The sequence below is a fragment of the Rutilus rutilus genome (assembly GCF_951802725.1).
Source record: "Rutilus rutilus genome assembly, chromosome: 9".
Taxonomy (NCBI): Eukaryota; Metazoa; Chordata; class Actinopteri; order Cypriniformes; family Leuciscidae; genus Rutilus; species Rutilus rutilus.
This window is the reverse complement of record NC_140223.1, coordinates 42,333,991-42,356,723: the sequence shown is the minus strand read 5'-3', so window position 1 is coordinate 42,356,723 and position 22,733 is coordinate 42,333,991. Positions and strand designations below refer to the sequence as shown.

At 39.6% G+C, this 22,733-nt stretch overlaps 2 protein-coding genes across 2 annotated transcripts; one reads left to right on the top strand and one right to left on the bottom strand.

Annotated features, from left to right (window-relative positions):
• The first annotated feature begins 239 nt into the window (after nucleotides 1-239).
• Nucleotides 240-3,047, top strand: LOC311296354 (protein FAM200A-like). Its single transcript, XM_084418057.1, has 2 exons — nucleotides 240-2,520; nucleotides 2,727-3,047. Exon 1 carries the CDS (start codon nucleotides 524-526, stop codon nucleotides 2,513-2,515), a length of 1,992 nt encoding a protein of 663 aa, XP_084274183.1. The 5' UTR covers nucleotides 240-523; the 3' UTR covers nucleotides 2,516-2,520; nucleotides 2,727-3,047.
• Nucleotides 3,048-13,694: 10,647 nt separating this feature from the next.
• On the bottom strand, nucleotides 13,695-19,447 carry p2ry12 (purinergic receptor P2Y12). The gene is made up of 2 exons (XM_084419026.1): nucleotides 19,315-19,447; nucleotides 13,695-15,589 (listed from the first exon to the last, which is right to left on the bottom strand). The coding sequence occupies exons 1-2, from the start codon at nucleotides 19,320-19,322 to the stop codon at nucleotides 14,500-14,502; spliced, it is 1,098 nt and encodes a 365-aa protein (XP_084275152.1). The 5' UTR covers nucleotides 19,323-19,447; the 3' UTR covers nucleotides 13,695-14,499.
• Between the last annotated feature and the right edge of the window lie 3,286 nt (nucleotides 19,448-22,733).

Sequence of the window (22,733 nt, the reverse complement as noted above, 5' to 3'; positions counted from 1 at the left end):
CTTCTTCTTCTCCTGTATTTTGATCCGGAGATTCTGTACTAGAAGATGTGTCATAGCGCCCCCTACCGTACACTCAAAAAAATGCTGGGTTGTTTCAGTGTTGCCAAGTCCGCTTATTGTAAGCGACTTTGGGCTTGTTTTTCTGTAAAGTCGCTTACAAATATTGGTAGTCGCGGGTCGCGTTTTTTTGGGCTTGTTTCTAAAGTGTAGTTGCTTATTTGGGCTTGATCCCAGCTCCATAATAAATTGTCAACGTAGGAGTTTGTCTAGCCTGTTCTCTCTGTCCCTCCCCTTTCCCCATACACACAGGAGACAGCAGAGTTTTTTCCCACCCACATCATGCTTCTAATTGGCTCTGACCCAGATGGCAACGAGTACTAGCCAATCAGAGGCAGAGCAGGGCAGGGCAATGGTTAGGAAAACGTCGTCACTCGTCAGTGAGTGACGTAAACTTAAATGAATGCGCGCGAGTTGCGACTGATGGTGACTGACTGGACTGTAGGAGAGTTTTTTGGAGGAACAAATGCCTGGGACAAAGTGGGCGAAATACGGGAAGAAATATAAGAAAGACTGGGAGAAAGAGAAAGGAGTAAAAGAATGGATTCAACCCGTCGTGGGGGATGACTCGAAAGCACTGTGCAGAGTATGTAAGTGTGAAATACGTGCACACCATGCGGACCTCGTACAACATGCTAGCACAGAGAAACATAAAAAAAACTTAGCACCGTTCTCCTCAATGAGGCTTACAGACATTGGGTTCGCGGTCTCCAAACAGAATGAGTCAAGACAGAGAGCTGAGCTGAAGGTAGCCACTTATGTAGCTTGTCACACATCCATTAAATCAGTCGATCATCTTGGGGAGTTAATGTGCTCAACTTGTGATAAAGACATCAAAATGCACCGGACAAAATGCACGGCATTAATTAACCATGCCATTGCTCCGTGTATGTTCACAGAACTTCAGAGGGATATTGGAGGTGCTGATTACTCACTTGTTATTGATGAAAGCACAGACATTTCATCTGTCAAGCAATTGTGTGTGGTAATCCGCTACTTCAGTATGACACTGAACAAAGTTGTGTCCACCTTTTTGGGTTTAATAAACTTGGAGGGTGAAACAGCAGAGGCTATTGCCTCCACTCTGACCCGTTTTCTACAGAGTATTGGACTGGACATCAAAAAGTGCATTGGATTAGGTACAGATGGCTGCAGTGTTATGGTAGGGAAGAGGAATTCAGTGTACACTCACCTTCTCCAGAAAAACCCAAATCTCCAGCTGCTCAAGTGCGTGTGCCATTCCATACAGCTGTGTGTAAGCAAGGCAGTGGAGACCCTCCCACGCAACCTTGAATACTTGGTCTCTCATTCTCACAACTGGTTTTCCCACAGTGCTCTTCGCCGCCGTGAGTATGCAAAGATCTACAGCCTCATCAATCCTGGTGAAATCCCTTTGATGCTTGTACAGATGTCAGGTACACGGTGGCTTTCCATCCATGATTGCTGTTCGCGCATACTCAATCAGTGGGATGAATTGAAGCTTCACTTTCAGCTAACCAAAGACAACCAGAGATGTTATGATGCTGAAATCCTGCACCAGATGTACAGTGATCCTGTTAACAAACTGTACCTGCTGTTTTTAATGCCTTTTCTACAAGAATTCAACAGGATCAACAAGCTGTTCCAGCAGGACAGGGGCAATCCATTCAAAATGTTGGAGTGTCTGCTTCTTTTCTTTCGCTGCCTCATCTCCAGAGTGGTGAGACCTGGAATGATCCCCACATCAGATGAACAACTGCTTGCAATTGACATAACAGACCCCAGTGTTTTGTTACCTGTGGGTGCAGTCAATTATGGGGTTACCTTCATGATGGCATTGGATGAGGCAAGAATGGAGAGCACGGCTGAGAGAAATATGAAGAGCAGGTGCCGTGACTTCTTGGTGGAAGCGGGCAGACAAGTGCAACAGAGACTCCCAGCTAACATCCAGATATGGAAATCTATGACTGTGTTCAGTCCGACTGTCATCCTGTCACAAACTAAACCACAGCTCAGCTCAGTCTCAATGCTGAAGCTCTACTCTGGTGATCTTGCAGCTCTTGAAACACAGTATCAGGCTGTTGCATATCTCCCATGGACAAACAAAGAGGACAGCCAGGCAGAAGCCTTTTGGGTTGAAGTGCTCAATTACAAAGACAGCAGTGGAGACCACACTTTCAAAAAACTTGCCCTCTTTTCTCTGTCATTGCTCGCGATGCCTTTGAGCAATGCTGATGTAGAACGAGTGTTCTCACAGATGAGCCTGGTCAAGTCCAAACTGAGGAACAGAATGGGACAAGAAACTCTCAGCAGCATACTCCACATAAAATACGGACTGAGAAGACAAGGCTTATGCTGCAAGGACTTTGCCCCAAGCCAAGAGATGTTCCAGCGCTTCAATAGTCGCATGTACTCTGTGAGTGGAGCATCAGAGAGCAGGGAGATGGATGCAGATGAAGACAGTGAAGATGAATTTTAATTAAGGTAAGCACTGTTACTGTATCTTTTTTATTAGAGCCAGGATATGATGCTAAGAAGAAAAGTTGTTTTTGATGAATGATGATAATCCTCAAAGTACTGTAATATTTAATAGGATTTAGGGAATTATAGGTATCCATCTTCTAGTGTTATAGCTGAAGTATAATTTGACCGTATCCCTCATTAGAAAATCTTACCTTTTCTTTCTGCAGCACAAGCTCTGGCCTCTACACATGAAGGAAACAGCAGTGGATGTATGAAGATACACCTGAAGAATTCCCCAAAGACATCAGTACAAGGCCATGTTCTACAGAGAGTGAAACTGTCTACTCTGACCTGTCCTGTGGCGTCTTAAGCTCATATGCCACTTTGACATTTGACTTTGATTGGCCCTCTTTGGGTCACCACACTCTCCTCAACTAAACAAGAGGATAGTTACATTCTCATTTCACACAAGTTTTTGTTATGTTTGTTTTGATTATTTATATGGTTTTATTATGTTCTTGTTTGAATGTGGGCCATCAAGAATGTCTGGATGTAGCACTAAAACATGTTGAATGTTTCAGGATATTTAAGATATTTTCAGATATTTCATAGGTTCAGCTCAGACAAATTGTTATGTTGTTAAATATGTTTAATTTGCACCTTGGTACCTGAAGCAACTTGAAAGATAATGGTGGTGTTATTCTTCATATATATAAGGCTAAAGTGTTATGAGTCTTAAGAAAAATGTTTTAGACCAAGCCTCATCCTCACCAGTTCAAATGGTTTAATTGTGTCTAAACCAGTTTATTGAAGTCTTTTCTAACTCACTCATTTGTTTATCAGAGCAGGAGCCACTTTATTGCTGCACACTAAAATCATCAATAATTTATCCTGTTTCTGGGTTATAGTTATTTAAAAATGGGATCTTCTGCAGTCCCTGCAATAATAAATAAAGAATTTGTGAATTCAGGATTATATTTATTTGTGTGTGCAAATTTTAATTATAAGAGGTTTACTGTGTATATAATGTAGTTGGTACATCAGTCTATATTTGATATCCCATCACATCAGTTTTCTAATGTTAAATAATGTTAAAAGGTGGTTTAACTCCCTCTTGTGGTCATTGTCTTGAAGCTCAGGGGGGATAAATAAACTGTACCGTGTGTGCAGTTTTTTAAAACTGCGCACAGTTTACCAATCTGTCCACATGGATGTAAATTGACAATCTGTACCCACAGTTTAAAATCCGTCCCCACGGATTGTAAAATCGTGCACACAGTTTATTTATTTTTCTCTTCCCGGAACCTAGGGGGGCTCCGTAGAAAAAGTCGCTTGTTTTGGGCTTGTTTTCACAGGCCTGGTTGCTTATTTGTCTCGCGAGATCTGGCAACACTGGGTTGTTTCTGTAAACAAATTGTTGGGTTGATTGTGCAGGGTCAAAATGCTGGGTTGTTTGGGGAACTGTAAACACATTATTGGGTTGCTCATGCTGGGTCAAATGAGTTTTAAGGGGGTTATTCACAAATAAACAGCTGGTTGGGTTATTTTGACCCAGCAACTGGTTTATTCTTTGCGGAACCTTCCGGATCTTCACTTCAGACTCGAGGAGCACGCCACACGGGAGCAGGCAGTGTTTTATGGTAAGTTAATAATGTTTACCTATACTGTATTTTAAAAGAAGTTGTGGTAACAGCAAGCTAATTTCACAGTTCAACAAACAGTCTTTGATATGGAAGTGTGAGGGGTAATGTATTTATTCTGTGAAACCTTAAATAGCCACAGCTAGCCGGTTAGATTTTTTGACAAAATGCCGCATCGTTAAATCCTTAATTGTAAACCAGCTAGGCCTATATCAGCAGCCTTTTGGAAATATGCAGTTTAAATTGTAAATTCATAACGTAATTATCGTATTCATTGTGGACGTTGTGTATTTAAAAGTGAGGAAAGCGTTTTGAATGAAATCCATACAAGCGCAGTATGTTTTTAGTCCCTCACAGTAAAGTCTCGAGGCTAATGTAGCTAGTGAGATGTGTGTGGAAAGTCTGCTGGCATATTGTAGAAGTACTCGTCAGAAGAAGCGACTGGGCTAAGTTCCAGCATAGTCTCCTCCGGCGTGTGTCTTCTGTAATGTCTGTCGGAACCAGGATCGTTCAGAAAAAATGTAACTGAGGAATAACATCCCGATACGCGTCGTCACATTGCGATCTGGTTAGTGGTGTAAATGAATTTCCGCCTGGATTATTGTCAATGGACAGGCGCCAGTTTTGAGAAGAAAATTATTAAGAATGATCGTCAATATTTAAAACTTTAAAAATGTAGACTTACATGATACCCTACCATGCATGTCATCTTTCATTTTATTGTGTAACATTATCTAAGCGTGGCGATCATCAGCGCTGCCGGTGCTGCCAGTCAGGAGATTAACGAGCAGCTTTGTTGGTTTGTGAGTTTTAATGTTAAAACACTATCAACATTACAGTAATATTATGACTTTTATTGCCTAAATGTTGACAATATTAGTCCCAAGTACTCGTATTACTATAATTCAGTTTGCAAATACTGAATTTAAATAGACATTTTGTTTGTTTGCCACATTTAGTCATATTTGATAATGTTTGCAATCATTTTTTTTTTATACTTCCACAAAAAAATCTTAACTTGCATGTTAGTTATATTGCAACACTCTAAGTGATTGTGTGTAATCAACAGGTGGGGACCAACATGGTTGAATATTCACAAAATGAGATGACTGGAGCATTGCTGCATATTCTGTGCCTCAAGGATGAGACGAGGGGGACATGTCAGACCTTTGCCGTTGTTCCAGGCCACGCCATCGAGACCGAGTCTTTGCTGAAGGCTGTTCATCTTTGTTTCAAAGCTATTTTTTTAGTTTTTGATGTTAAATACACAAAGCAGTGTTTCCCCGCCTGGGAGTTTCTCCAGCATGCCTTGTATCAAATTAATGGAAAAGAGTCCTCCTCTGTAAAATTTGAGGACAACAGTTGTTTCAGGCCCACGTGGTATTTAGTCGCATTTTAAATGTTTGTTGCTGTTCTTAATAAATCAACACATCTTAATAAATTAAATCCTAATCGTATAAGTTCAAAGGAGATGCTTAATGACTTTTAAAGGTGCATTGTGTAATATTTACGAGGATCTGTTGACAGAAATGCAATATCATATACATTTTCAGTGCTGTATAAAGACCTTACTTAATGAACGTTATGTTTGTATTACCTTAGAAGTATACATTGTATAATTGTATACAAAAAATGATTAAAGACATGTATTAAAAATGTTGTTTTTTTTAAAAACAATTAAACGAGATTTAAATCAAATTTACAGTGGCCTGCATTTGACAGTGTGGAATGGTTAAGGCACATAATCTCGTTATATGCGGATGATGGTCTTCTTTTTCTTTCAGAGCCAGAGGAGAGTTTGGTACCCTTTCTGGATATACTGTTAACTGGCAGAAAAGTGAGTTTATGCCATTATATGATACAATGGATCCAGTTTTTGTTAACAACCTTTAGAACTGTAAGTGAATTAAAATATCTTGTCTAGGGACAGTGATACCATTTCAAAAGTTTATATGAAACAAATCACAAAGTTATGATAGACAAACTGAAGAGTGATGTAGAGACTTGGCGAGTACTCCCTTTAACAATGATTGGTCGTGTCAATGCAATCAAAATGGTTACCTTACCCAGGATTCTCTATTTGTTTCAAAATGTCCCAATATTTCTAACCCAGTCATTCTTTAAGACACTTGATTTGGTGATCATGCCATTTATTTGGGGGTATAAAGCCCATCGTATGTCTAAAGGTCATATCTGTAAACCGAGAGATGTAGGAGACCTAGGCCTTCCCTGTTTTCAACACTACTATTGGGCAGCCAACTTAAGGGCCTTAATGTATTGGCGTAGTGCATATCCCGAGGTATTTGACTACCACCGTTCCTGCATGGCTCGTTATTGAGCGGGATATTCAGGATTCCTCCCTCCCCGCTTTACTCTTTGCAGAAAATAAACCTATTAGAAAATTTAAGAAATGTAACCCTATCGTTGTAAATTCTCTAAAGATATGGTATCAGCTTAGGAAGGTCTTTAAACTCCCTCAAACTTGTTATCTTGCTCCTATAGCCTATAACCATGCATTTCCTCCCTCGCAGACAGATACAACTTTTTCATCATGGAAAGAAAAAGGAATTGTATTAATAGGTGATTTATACATTAACAATGTATTTGCTTCTTTTGCCCAGCTCAGACAAAAGTTTGAACTACCCCCCTCTCATTTTTTCAGGTATTTACAAGTATACCTGCATCTTTATTATTGTATGACCTCTGAACTTGACATGAAGGGTCTGGTTTCTAAATTTGTTGAATGCTTAAATGACTCCAGAGTTCCTCGTACACAATATTTAAAGAGATATTTCAGAAGACTCCTGGGCCGAGGCCCTCCGAGGTGTTAGATCTTGCTCCATCAGTTCTAATTTTCAACTGGTACAATACAAAGTTGTGCATAGACTGCACTACTCTCGTACAAAATTACATTCTGTATGTCTCACCTTTGTGTATTAAATGCAAGTCTAATGAGGGTACATTGGCTCATTTATTCTGGTACTGCCCAAAAATATGTAAATTCTGGTCTGAGGTCTTTTGTTTTTACTCAAAGGTACTTAAAACTGATTTTCCTCATGATCCCCTTGTTGCGATATTAGGCTGGGCCCCTTCTTTAGAGACCTATAACCTTAATCAAGTCCAGTCGATACAATATGGGATGACAATAGCGAAGAAGGCAGTTTTGTTGACGTGGAACAAAGAGTTTGTACCTAAATTTGAGATGTGGCTTGCAGAGTTTAGTAGTGTACTATATATGGAAAAGATCAGACAGGAAATTCTTACAGATTTGGAAGTCCTTTATGGAATTTCTGGAAGGGGATCATGGAATTGAACATACTGGACATATATTCTAATAGGTGTGGTACTGTAGATTATATAGCATCTTGCAGGGTGCAATAATGCATTTTTTTTCATAATTGGGTAAACATTGGTATTGGCATTTTCTTTTAAGTATTTTACTTTTAACGTATGTGTATGTTTGCAATGTGTATATGTATATATGTATGTATGGATATTGTATGTTTCTGTGTGTTATACATATGTATATATGGGCATTTAGCATTATTGTTTATTTATAATTTTTTTTTATTTTACTTGTTACTTATTTGCTGGCATGGGGTGGGGTGGGGTGGGGGTGTTCTGTAAAAATGTGAAAAGCTTTAAATAAAATTAAATAAATAAAAAAAAATATATTTTTTTTTTTACAGTGGCCTCTCTGGTTTATTGTAGGCCTATTACAGAGACAATAATTATTTTACATTCGTAATATAACAAATATTTGTTACTAATTTTATTAAGGCAATGAGACATGAAAATATAACATCAGGCTGGCTGTATTGAGATGTTTCAATAATGGTTTAATTTCATAGCAGTGATAAAAACACACTAGCTTTAGATCTGTGCTCTTGCCTGCTCAGACAACTGTCACAACCAGAACAAAACTGCTGCAAATATCATACTTTTGCTCAGGTGTGTGTCTTTCTGATATAAAATTAGAAGTATCATATGCCCAGGGTTTTATCTCTAACATTACTGAACTGTTTGTTTATTTTAACGTGACACCCTGTTTGTATAGTCACAGGATTTTTTTTTTTTTTTTCATGTATTTGATTATTTTATTGTGTTTATGATATTGCTTCAATAGTAATATAAATGCTAGACTGATGACATGAAGTGCCCTGAATGGACAGTAGGGGGAGACGATGTGCTATTGAGAGACTGTGCGGGTAACCCTGAGCCGCAGAGAAAAGATCATCATTACAAGAGCGGCTCCGTTGTGAACAACAGCACATCTTTCACTGTTAGGTGGGTAACTCTTGTCAAAATGGCGTTTCATTTACAGGCCTGGGTGTTTTACATGTTAGCATTAAGCTTAACAAAATGCTCCAAGCACACTGAAATCCCATGCAACTGTTATGATATTGTATTTAAAGTTTACAAAATGCGATGTTTACTGCAGGAACTTTGGTGTTTTGTGCGACTGCCGTTTATATTCGGGGATCAAAGAGTTATTACTAATTATTTGGTCCGTTGAATGATTACAGAATTGGTTATAAATGTTTGTTATACTCATTGAACTCAAAGTGTTTATTTTGTATTACTGGAGACTAGCTCAAGTATTTAGTTGAAATGAATGGTACATTGTGTAATAACACATTCTCATGTGGTATATAAAGAACAGTGTGCTACTGTAATGTTAGTTTATGGCAGAGGTGGGACAAAGTCATTGTTATGCAAGTCACAAGTAAGTCTCAAGTCTTTGCCCTCGAGTCCCGAGTCAAGTCGAGTCAAAGATGAGGCAAGTCCCGAGTCGAGTCAAAAGTCAAAGCCAACAAGTCTCAAGTCGAGTCCAAAGTCCTACCATTTTAGTTTCGAGTCATTTCAAGTCCTCTTACCACAGAAATAAAATTTATACAAATCATGTACGTCTGTAAGATTTGTATTTATTTAAACCTCTTTTTATACTTTGATTTATAATCAAATACAGTAAAAAACAGAAAATTTTATTTTCACAAAAAATGCTTGTATTTCAACAGCATATTGCACTAGAACAATGCACAGCATGCAGCTTCAGTCCTGTATTGTATTAACCTCATATTGCAAAACAGTTTAACTTTCAAATAGACATGGGTCGTTTTAGCCTAAACCTTTTTAAACATGTCATCAATAAAATCCTCACTCCTCAAAATTATCACTTCTGAAAAACTGGACCAACCTGATAATATAATTGGAATGTGTGTTGCAGTGCATATGCGGTGCAAGACCAGCACGCGCGATAGTGCTTTCACATATGCTGCGTTTGCAGTGCGTGATCCGCAGCTGTACCACAAATACATACTCACTATTTGTATTTCAAATCCAGAAGTTATTAGCATCTTTTATTTAAAAAAAAAAAATGTGTCAGCATTGCGATTCTCTTTGTACACACGTATACACTCTTTAAAAGACGTATTCACGTTTACTGTAAATACAATTTAAACAACGTATTATTTAATGCATTACTCTTATAGAATTATAGCCTATATTAAGTTGCTCAAACAAGTGGTAAAATATTTAACCATGTACTTATATTAAAATCGCATAGCCTACATTTTAAATAAAAACTTAAAATTGACAAAAACAGCAGACTCATACTCTTTCTTTTGCATAATTTAAATCTTTATACAATAAATCTCGCATGTCACAAAGAACTTGTTTTTCCACCTCCACGAATGAGACGAGTGTTATGTTGCCTTGTTGAAATATGTATTTTCCCTTGATTTAGGCTACCCCGGTCTTACGTCTCAGCATTGCGATTCTCTTTGTACACATATACACTCTTTAATAGACGTATGCACGTTTAAACACAATTTAAACAACGTAGGCCTATTATTCAATGCATTACTTCTACTTATATGAAGTTCCTAAAGCAAGTGGTCAAATATTTAACCATAGGCTACTTATATAAAAAAACAGCCGACTCTCATGTCTTTTATTTTATATTTAAATTAATACAATAAATCTTGCATGTCACAAGGAACATGTTTTTCCACCTCCACGAATGAGACGAGATTTGTTCATTATGTCGCCTTGTTGAGGTAAATTGTAGTTTTCCTTGCTTTACCCTGGTCTTAAAGTGAAAATAGTATTTAATTAAATACAATTATGGTGAGATTACTACATTTTATTTAATTAATCGCATTTATGGTGAAATTACTAAATTTTTAGGTCAATCTGTGTTCATGTTGACCACGAAACATGCGCTGTCACTTTAATTCAGCGCGTGCAGCACATGTGCAGCACAGCAGAAATAGACTCGGTGCGGAAACGATCGCGGCACTGCTGTATACGCACCGCACCTGGAACGGATCGACGGACTGCAACCGCGTGCAGTGTGAAAGCTCTAACCTGTTAACATGGGTACGGAAAAAAATATGCACCCGCTGGCGCATACGCACTGCAAACGGAGTATGTGTGAATGTGAAACGGGCGTTAGATGCTGTCGAATCAAAACAACGTGGGACTACAGTGATTGGATGTCGTGCAGGCAGCGCGCGCGCTCGCTGCATGCATACAGGTGGTGCACATTTTTTTCACAGATGCAGATAAACTGAGAGCGGCGCGGCCATGTGGACATTTTTCCCCCCAGTTTTCATGGGAAGTAGCAAGTCTTCTCGAGTCAAAAGGCGCAAGTCCAAGTGAAGTCACGAGTCATTGATGTTAAAGTCCAAGTCGAGTTGCAAGTCTTTGTACATTTTGTCTAGTCGAGTCTGAAGTCATCAAATTCATGACTCGAGTCTGACTCGAGTCCAAGTCACATGACTCGAGTCCACACCTCTGGTTTATGGGGACTGAGTTTAAAGCTGCTCTAAGCGATGTTGGGTAACGTCACTTCTTGTTGACGTGCGAAGTATTGTCAAACAAAACGGAGGCTAGCTCGACCCTCCCTCCTCCTCATCCCGTCCCCTCCCCCTCCCCTCCTCATCCTCCTCCTCATCCCGTCCCCTCCCCCTCCCCTCCTCCTCCTCCTCCTCCTCCTCATCCCGTCCCCTCCCCTCCTCCTCCTCCTCCTCATCCCGTCCCCTCCCCTCCTCCTCCTCCTCCTCATCCCGTCCCCTCCCCCTCCCCTCCTCCTCCTCCTCATCCCGTCCCCTCCCCCTCCCCTCCTCCTCCTCCTCCTCCTCCCCTCCTCCTCCCCTCCTCCTCCTCATCCCGTCCCCTCCCCTCCCCTCCTCCTCCTCCTCATCCCGTCCCCTCCCGTCCCCTCCCCTCCTCCTCCTCCTCATCCTCATCCCGTCCCCTCCCCCTCCCTCCCGTGCTTCCTGAAACAGTCATGAACCATTTAGAAAAACCAGACTGGATTTCCCCTGTCCAGCAGAAACAGAGCCTCCTGAGTGTGGGATTGGAAGCCCTTCTGCCGGCAGAGTTCTCGCCACCTTTTCAACGCTTTTCCGATGTAAATTCGGGACTTCGTTTTCATTCTCCTTTTCCCTCTTCTTTGTTATTTGTTCATCGGAACGTCGTCTCTTTGGTCGTGTGTCGGCCATATCAAAATTCTCAAGAATATACAATTTTAATGTTAGTCGTTGTCTAGGACATCTCTCCTCTAGCTGACTTCCCTCTTCATGCTTCTCTCTCCTCCACTCCCCCAACACCCCCTCATGTGCTCGCGCACTTACCGCAACAGCGGCTGGCAAAAACTCCCTATTGAACGAAACCAAGACTCAGCATGGTAAATTCATCCTGATTTCACTTACAAACTGAAAGTACTCTCCAGAAATGACATACTTAACTTTCTCATAGGCTACTATTATCTACCATTTGAACATTGCTGTACAATGTACACAAAATTATAAAATATAAGATTTTACTAATAAAACAAGAATTTCTGAACATTTTTGCACTCAGTTTTTGAGCATAATACAGGAAAAGATGAAGAAATGATTGTTCATGTCACTCTTTGGTTGAACATTGTGGCAATGCCAGTGATGGGGGTTTATTAAGTGTACTTGCAGTTATCTGCAACAAACATGTAGAAGGAAACCCGAGTGAATGGCATTACTTCAGCTTCATAACGGAGAATTCAGACAAGACAGGGAGGAGGAACGTGGCATCTGTCAATAAAGGCTTTGTGTAACAGGCCTTATTATTTAATATCAATGAAAGTGAACGTAACTAGCCAACCTGATCGGATGTGTCGATTCTGCTTGGTTCGTTTAATCGAGTTTATTCTTCAGTTTTGATGATCGTGGAGAAAGATGTATTTTTCTTCAGAAGCGATATCTTCAACAAGACATACAATTATTAACTATGCTTTTATAAAAAGCAGCTTACAAACAAGGAACATTTCAAGCAATTTATCATGAGCAAAAATATTTATAGTACACAATGCCAAATATAAACAAACTAAGTGTCTTTGTTCATGGTTATGGATTAGTTCCTGTAAGCGCTTGCAGAACGAGGCGTTGATGGTGTCAGCAGATTGGTTGGAGATTGGCCAACCTCATTCCACCAAAGAGGAACACATGGTTCCCGTGAGTCTTTAAAAACATCTTAAAATATCTTAAATAGGCTATAAAAAGGTGCTCCAATATTATAAAAAACTTTATTATCAATTAATTTATTATTTGCAGAATTCTGTTGATGTAGATTAAAGCAGATTCACGCTGCTGCGTTTAAAGGCAGTCAGGCTAGACTTTTCTCCATTGAATTTCTATTGACTGCATATGACTGCGGGAGACCACACACAGTTTCACATTGCGCTGTATAGGACAGTTCGGGAGTTATGACCTGGGAGTTCAGGGGACATGAAGATGAGTGACCAATAAAAGATAAATACAACTTGGCAGTATTGCAGGAAAGTGGAGTAGACATTGTTCACATTTTCAATTCAATTAATTTGTGTCATTTATTAATTGACATGTGGTTCTCTGAACATTTTTTGAAGGTTTAACTGCAGCTTTAAGACTTTGAGGAAAGCTTTTCCAGTCCCACTTACCTCAGGAAACCTTCTTCACGTTCTCTCCACACCAGCCAAATTTGCCCTCAATTCCCTGCTTTATTGAGTCATTAGCATTGGACATTTTGTGCATGATGGCAATGTCTGGCATATCACTCACAAACTCCGGTTCTGAGGTGAAGATGCAGTGAATATAATTGAAATATAACAGTGGAGTTCCTGCGCAGTCGTCCTGTAATAACTACCCGAAAGTGAAAATTGTAGATATTTTGAAGATTGTTGATTTTCAGAGAGACATTTTTCATAATATCTGTTTTTGTGTTCCAGAGAAGAAAGAAATCCATAAAAGTTTGGAAGAGTAAATGATGACAGAATTATTATCATTTCATTTTCTCTGAATAAATTACACAAATAAGTTATTTGATTCCCAATTAGCCTCCAATAATCAAAGTGGTCATAGATGTCCTACATGAAATTTTACCGTTTTTGTTTGATAAATAGGTTATTTATGTGTGTATAAAGATACAGTTTTTATGATTAGCTTTACTTAGTGAAAACTGGCTAAAGGAAAAATGTGTTTTTCCATTTTGATTGAAAGAAAATATACATGATTTATTTTGAGATGTATTTTTTTGTGCGTTTGTTCCGGTGTATAAATATGGTATTCATTTTATTAGTTTAGGTCTTAAAAACATTACATGTTATGTTAAAGTGTGCAACAACAGTTTGGGAAGCAACTTTGCTCCCGTTGTGAAGCACAAGACGAAGAAAAACAGTGATGTGTTGCAACAATCAAATGGTTGCAAAGCGTTTACAATAAATCTCAGCTTTTTGCCATGGTCACGGTTTTGTTTTTACAGTAGTAGTTTATTTATTTATTACAAATACATGACAAATATTGACTTGACAATGAACTGGAGTTGGAAATGACTGATGCATATCTGTGTCTTCATTACAGTAATGTCTTTAAACATTACCTGTAATAGTGTGATATCCACAATACTTGGATTCATTTTCATGAAAAATGTTAGTAGCCTACTTTTGCATGTCTGGATGCCTGGCACTAAAAGTTTGTCAGAACAACAAATATTCAACTCACCAAAATACCATGCATCCCACGCCTTTATAAATTAGTAAGGATCAGAGGTACTTCTGCTCCTAGCACATGACATTGATGGACATGTATGTTTATCTTAACACAACAAGCTTTTAACAAGATCACACCTGCAAGAGGCAAGAGATCTTGACACCCTTTCTCGTGCTAGCCAATCATGACATGTGAAACCTCTTGATTTGAATCAAGGTTGAGGTAATTAGGTTCTTGAAAGAGAGTGGAAGCTGTTAAAAGATGCTGTTAAAAGGTTTGATTCATCATGTAGCATATACTGCTGTTACAGCGTGCAAATCAGAAGAGTAGGAGAAGCACTGGGCGTTTGTCCATCATATCGGCGTGTTGTCCACAGGAGCGCTGGTGGAGTCTGTCCCGAGATCCCTACAGCGGCCGGGAGACAGACGCAGGGTGTTAAACAGGGATGTCCGGAACGACTTGCAGAGGAAGAAGTAGATGAGTGGATCCAGCACTGAATTGAGGGAGGAAAGCCACAGCGTGCTCTCCTTCAGCTGGAAGAAAAACAGCTTCTGCTGGCAGTTGAACATCTGTCCTCGTGTCTGGCTAATAGTGTATGGCACTCGGGCAAAGTGGAAGGGAACAAAGCACACGAAGAACACGGCCAACACCAGGAACACGTTTGCTTGAATGCTGTTCTTCTTCTGCGTTCTGTGGGGAACATCCGCTCCTTGCATTGCCTCGTGTTGAGCTTGTGTGCGGGCGTACGACTTGTAGAGCTCTTTTGAGATGAGCGTGTAACATATTATCACGGTTACAAGGTTCCCCCAGAAGATCACCTGGCACACGTGGTTGACCACCTCATGCCACTTCAGTCCCAGCTCGGTCTTGAGGTCGCTGCATTTAATGCGGCCCGAAGTTTTGAGACGGCTCGTCAGGATTACGTTGGGCAGCACAAGAGCCACCAGAGAGGTCCATATGACGGCCGAGAGGATCTTTCTGTGGAGCAGGCGTCTCCGGCTGGTGCCGACAAAGGGCCACATGGTCTTTCTGCAGCGATCGATGCTGATCAGGCCGAAGAACAAGATGCTGATATACATGGTGAGGTAGAACAGCACAGATGAGACGCGGCACACAAACACACGCACGCCGACAGTTGCCAAGTTTGCATCGGCGAGGATCTTAAAGGGGAAGGTGAGGGTCATGATGATATCAGCCACGACGATGTTCTTCAGATAGATGATGAAGTGAGATTTACTGGGGATTCGGAGGAACACCCACGCTGCCAGGCCGTTGAGAGACGAGCCCAGGATGAAGAGGACGGTGTAGAGGACAGGGAACACGGTTGTCTTCAGAGCGCCCTCGCGTGAACAGGCCTCCAGAGACTGGTTCCCGCCGCTCTGGTTGGAGTAAGTGTCCGTGACTTCTGCCAGCGCTGTCGGGAGCTCCATGGGTGTGTAATTCCTGTCACATAAAACACACACCAGCTAGATTTAGAATAGCAGACCACCATTATATTTGTGATTAAAGAACTGCAACATAGGCCACAATTTATTTGTATTTTTTCTTCTTGACTCATAAGTGTATAATAGAAATGACAGATCATAGAATTATCTTTATACACGATCGCGATCAAAAATATGATACATTCAAACGCGATCGCGATCAAATATAAAACATTATGGTTAGGCCTACCATATACATATCTATACATATCTACATATCTAGTCCCAATATACACGTATAGGCTAAATCAGCGTCTTCACAGCAAGGGAAATGTTTGGAATAACATGTAGGACTGTGTGCGGCACAGCTTGTCCTTTATATTGTACAACAGACCAATTAAATTAGGCAGAATAACTTTTTATATGTTTGGTTGACTGTGTTTTATTTTGATAATGAGCAGTCTGCGATATGAAGCAACGCCAGAACTGATACTACAGTATGTTGTGTGAGAGCGCGATGCGCGAGCGCCATCCCTTGGATTTGTTCCACTGCTGGGAAATAACTTAATACTCTGTTATTAATAGTCATACAGATAATATGACATCATTCGAAACAGTAAATGTATATTTTAATTTGTGTACATTCAAAATATCATGCCATTGAAAAATAAATAAAACAACATGATGCGCTGCTTTAGCGCGTCTCGGTCTCTTTAGATCTTTCTGGCGCTCACCAAAAATGAACCAAAATACAGAGAATAGCCTTTTCGGCACACCTACTTTTGAAAGTCAACATTTAGATTATTTAACGTTAAATGCATTATATATGCCTGAGTCACTTTGGAATAAATCACAGCGTGTTTCATGATAAAACGTGACTTAGCCTATACAGTCCGGAAAATAGGCTATAGGTTATAGCAAATTCAGAGCAACTGCTGGTCTACACAGAGAGAAAGCCCTTAGGCTCTTCTGTTGTACCGAGCCATTCGTTAGTCTAGTTGTTTGATGAGAAAATTAAATGTAGCCTATAGTTGCAATACACACGTTAAGTTTTGTAAGCTCCGTGCAACTGCTGCAGTGGACTATTATTACTAGAATATTAGAAATCTAATACTCAAGCTGTTTTCTCATTTTTCTACTCTTAATATTAAATTAAAAAACGACTGAACGAAAGATACACGGATTCTCTTGAACCACCACCGCGTTTGCGGCAGAAAACCACTGCAGTGCAGCCAGAATGCTCTGTTCGACTTATCTGAGATCCTTTACTCTTCCCTGTGGATGACCTGTGACCTACAGTATTACTCTTCCCTGTGGATGACCTGTGACCTACAGTATTACTCTTCCATGTGGATGACCTGTGACCTACAGTATTACTCTTCCCTGTGGATGACCTGTGACCTACAGTATTACTCTTCCATGTGGATGACCTGTGACCTACAGTATTACTCTTCCCTGTGGATGACCTGTGACCTACAGTATTACTCTTCCCTGTGGATGACCTGTGACCTACAGTATTACTCTTCCCTGTGGATGACCTGTGACCTACAGTATTACTCTTCCATGTGGATGACCTGTGACCTACAGTATTACTCTTCCCTGTGGATGACCTGTGACCTACAGTATTACTCTTCCCTGTGGATGACCTGTGACCTACAGTATTACTCTTCCATGTGGATGACCTGTGACCTACAGTATTACTCTTCCCTGTGGATGACCTGTGACCTACAGTATTACTCTTCCCTGTGGATGACCTGTGACCTACAGTATTACTCTTCCATGTGGATGACCTGTGACCTACAGTATTACTCTTCCCTGTGGATGACCTGTGACCTACAGTATTACTCTTCCCTGTGGATGACCTGTGACCTACTTTCTGTACGATCTGAATTTTTGAGTTTGAATTTTAGAAAACTGAATTTGAAGTTCCAAATTTCTTCATCTTGAAAACTTGAATCTGTATTTTTTACATTACAAAATACATGTCTATAAAATTCAGCCATAAAAACATTTCAATTTGTTAAATTTCAAATGTTCAATATTCGTTTAAAAAAAATCTAATTCAGAACTATTTAAACTACCACCTAAAATGTAATTTTGTTAGATTACACTTGCAAATAATTCAAATTTACACAATTCAAATTCAAATCATTTTGTCATATTATAAGCTCCATAAAATACTTGCACATAATTACAGCTGTAATAGATTTCTGTAATGACATATATAATGATTAATAGTAGTAATAGTTATAGAATAGTAGAATAGTAATAGTTCTTCCTATCTTCCCTTACACCGTAACCCACTCATTCCTCTAAACCTGTCGAACCCGTTTCTCATCTCAATAGCAGCACAGTTTGCAGAGGAAAACAATAAATACATTGCAGAGGAGAGCCGGGACGATTGAAACGCGGGACGGATGAAACACTGAGATTTCCTTGAAAACCACTCACGTCATGTACGTCAAATTTCGTCAGCACGTACAGCACGCAATGCCTACCAGACCCGCGAAAACATTTCTTCTTTACGTCGTGCCGTTTTGGAGTTAAAGCCGCAAAGCTGTTTTTGAGTGCGGTGAGTGAATTCTTTTTTTGGACTGACAAGTATGGACTGTATTTATTGTTTCATGTGTTCATGTAATGATAATACGGCAGGTGTATTAGTACTGCAACACACCCTTAAGTGTGCATTATCAGAGCTTTTTTTGTTGTTTGTTTAAGGGCAAAAGAGGTTTAAATGACAGGAGGCGCTGTCGGGACGTCCCGACAGTTAAACCTGGTCATAGCCTATACTGTCCATAGATTCATATGCTGTTCCTAGACTTGTGTTTCTTTTCATGCAAATTCATTTTCAATTACGCAACACATGTTATCTCTTTAATGATCATCAATTGCCCAATCTTCAATAAATTTCATTCATGGTCTTCTGGTTGACCTCAGTTTCTTCATAATAACAGGCTATTCAACTAGTAAACACTCAATATGACTCAAGGAAGAAATGTAAGAACATGAATTGTAAACGGATTTGTCTGTCTTCGTCAAAATAGCCCATTAGAAAGATTACAAAATGCGCATAGGCTTATCACCTATTGTTTATTGGGCGACAGAACAAAAATGGTTAATATGACCCTTTAAATTACAATAAATTACTAAATATGTTTGTAACAATATGTACATAGGTTACTTGTCAGGTATTGTTCACAAAAACAAGCATTAGATGAACAGTTGCCATTTAACCGGTTATGTTTCATCCTGCCTGAAGCACAACTCCCGTTCAAAGTCATATTTTACTTAAATCAATCTATATTTGCACCGAATAACACATGATACTAAGAGAACACATATGTGAGTTGTTAATCACAAAAAAATAAAAAAATCTATCTGTAACCTTATCTTAGAAAACGACATTTATCTGAAAAGTGTTTCACCTGTCCCGGCTCTCCCTCATAGTTTTCATAGTTTCATTTTTTCCTAATATGAAGTGTGACTGATTTTTTCAATAGAAATATACCTTTCAATATTAACATTTAAGGTAACCAATAATTATAATGATTTCCTTAAAAAAAAAAAAAACATTTAGAGTAGTGGAGAGTGAGAGATAGATTAATACATGTATTAATAAGTAAAGATAGCAAAACTTAATTGCACATTGTAAGACATGTTGTGATGGTTGACAGAATCTATTATTATTTGCTTGTTTTGTAAATCACTTAAGTGTCAGAGTATTATGCAAAATGCAGCACTTACCTCGACATGCCTCCGATGTGACGAGTTTTCCTTGAGAAGAGTCACTTCATGGTTATAGCAAACAAGCTTTCTTTTGGACCTTTCTGAAAGGAAATGAATCTTACTCTCTCCCTTCTGCTTTTTACTTCCTGACATGCCATGCAGACACAAGAGGAAGTTTCAAGCTGTCTGAAATCTGCTATTATGTCAACTGTGTTTTAGTTCAACACTGTTTGTGCTGACCAAGCCAAAAAGATCATGCATCAGAGTTTGTGACCCTAAAACCACTGAAAATACAAAGGTGAACACGTTAGACCTTGAATTTAACGCGTTTAAATAGTGTCGATGTTCATTTTCAAACATGTAGTGTTTTTCTCAATCCATGTTGTTTCAAAGTAGCTTTACAGAAGATTCTGCCTTAAAACACCCATCAGTGAGGAACCAGACTCTTCAGGAGGGAACATACAGTACCATCCCCTGGTATTACTATGAATGCACATATACTATTATACACAGAATGTGGCATACAAGATTAAATGGTCAGTTCTCACTGCACAAATTGGGTGCTTTCTTGAACGTAAGGCTTAAACGGTTAGTTCACCCAAAAAATATTTTAATTATCCCATAATTTATCACCATCAAGCCATCCTAGGCGAACAGGAGATTTTGTGATACTATTTGCTCCAATATCAAAATAAATACATAAAATCACGGCATTTCTATATTGCCGTATATATATATATTTAGAATTCGGCTATACATAAACATAAATGTTTTAACGTGTAAGTATTTGCATGTCCATTAAAAGTACGGTGGCCAAGAGAGCTCAATGTGCTGCAACTGAAGAAAATGCATGCAAATATGAAAAACACCTGCAAATTAAGAAAACATCTTCATCAGTGTGACAACACACGTGCTGCAAATACTCACAACGCAACCAAATGCGGCAGAGCTAAACTACTACTACTAGAATACAGTTCAACTTTAAGAGGATCATCACTCTGACAACGTAAAAGGTTTCACACAAAAAAAAGCAATCACACAGTCACACATCAGTAATAATCAATCAGCGGAGATAATAACAAAAATACAATGACATGACACTTTAAATAGAGAAGGGCTGAGGGCTAAATCAATCAGTTCTGGGGAAAAGCTTCTAGTGTGATGGCCATGATGTGAATAAAAGCTTTTTAACTTTTTTGGACTGGAAGAAGTGCCTTGGATTTGTTTCCTAAAAGTATATTTTTGAAAGTCACCCAAAGAGCACTTCTGGGATGAGTTCCCAAGGCACTTCCAGCAAGTAGCGTTCCAAGCAGAGCATGTGAGCGCAGTGGAGCGGTGAGAATCTCCGCTCATCGCTCACTGAACTGTTCACCCCTCCGCTCCCCCGCTCAAAGCTACATCAGGCCGCTCTGCTCATTTTCGCTCAGCGCTCAACGCAGTTTGCTTCGCGCTCCACTCAAATCACCCCCCGCTCGCTCCAAAAAAGGAAAAAAATCTACATGTATAGCACTTGTAGCGGTCCCCAACCTTTTTTGCGCCACGGACCGGTTTAAAATCAGACAATATCAGACACGGACCGGCCTTCAAGGTGTGTGGCGGATAAATACAACAAAAATGATTAAAATGATACGACTGGCATAAAAACTGGGGTATTTTTTTAAATATCCTATAATAATAAACGTGAATCCAATGTGTAGGCCTACTCGCAACTTTATTAACAGCGTCCTCTAACATCGCGCAGGCAAATGAGAAAGTCTGAGAACAAACAAAATGCCCCCAAAAGAAAAAAAATCTCTATGTTTTCAGTGCTGATGCGTTCACGTAACATGTAAGGGCACCTAAAAGCTGTCACAACGAACCGGCAAAATGATTATGAATATGTAAAATATAGCAGAAGATATTTAAAAAAATTTTTATGTCTGTCGGCTGGAAAGATGCTGACTCGTGATCTTCGCAGTAGTGAACGCGCCTGAGAGAAATGCACATTTCATACGGGAGAGCAGTCTGTTTTCTTTCGTTTTGAATTGTTCTGTTTAAAAGTAGACATTTCAAGCTTTATATATATGTCTCAGGTGTGTGAGGCAATTGGTTGATGAAACCTTGATCAAAATTAAGATACAATTAATACAAAACGAAATTAAATTTAAAGACAGGCTTTGTGCTTTCTGTCTGAGGTCTGAGTGAAAGTTTTAAAGCAGTCTTATGCCGCTTTCAGAGCGCTCACGTCCGTAACGAAGAACTGTCCCGTCCATAACATTTTTTTTTTTTTTGTATAAATTTCTAAATAAATGTGACTTATAGTCCAGTGCGAGGCTAGGCCTATGTTTTTTCTTCTTCATGGCGCATTTTTTGACTGATGCGCCTTATAGGCTACTCCGGAGCGACTTATATTGATAGGCTACACCTGTCTGAATTCTCATTTTACTTTTTGAACTCCATTATTGAGCCGAGTTTTGCCTGAAAATAGTCTACTGTTGATGACTGTGCAAGACAAATGGATTCAGGGTCAGGCTTGACTGAGCATGCTTCAGACTCGTGGTGTGAGCGGAGCGGGAAATGCGACGCTCTCCGTCCTTTTGAAATTGCCGCTCTGCGCTCTGTCCAAGATCCGCCCGCTCGCGCTCCCCGCTCGCTCCCGCTCGCGCTCCCCGCTCGCTCCCGCTCCACTCCGCTCACATGCTCTGGTTCCAAGATGCTGTCTTTGAGCTGGGTCCTTTCTCTTGAAGGCAAGGCAAGTTTATTTATAAAGCAGGTTTGTCAGAGAGCTTCGGTTCACGAGACACACCGGTTTCAGCTTCCTTGTGACTCTCCTGGCCCTCAATGGGGTGGAGTAATGTGATGGCCAATGACGTGGCCACACAAAAGGACGGTAACTGAAAACACACATGCATGCATGCGTCGTCCTTTCTGGGTTGTTTACTCATTATTTGTAGTATTTCATGATTAAATTTTTGTTGCAGATACCTTGGTTACAGATCACACTAAATACATATTTCATAATAATGACAGACACAGATTTGGTTCATTTTCACTGTTTTATTTTCAATTTGTTTCATGCCATACATTACTAGTTTGGGTGCACACTTTCTAGTTATTATTGGTATATTGGTAACGTTTATGTCTTTTGAGTTTAAGTTGCTTAGCGGAGGTTTGGCGCTGTCTGGGACGCAACGCTCCGGCGGAGGTCCGTTCAATAAAGGACCGACTGGCGTCAGTTGTCGCCATTTTGTTCTGTTGGGCTAATCCAATATTATAATTCTATTAATATTTTGTTGACTATAATGATTTGGGTGAATTACTTTGTTTATGACCCATTTCTTGATATTTCTGAAGTTAATTAATTTATTTATTTTAATTGTGTTAAGTGATGTTGTATGTGTGTATGTGTAATGGACTAGTCCTTTGTGTATATAAGTTCCCCATGTGTGTCATTTGGG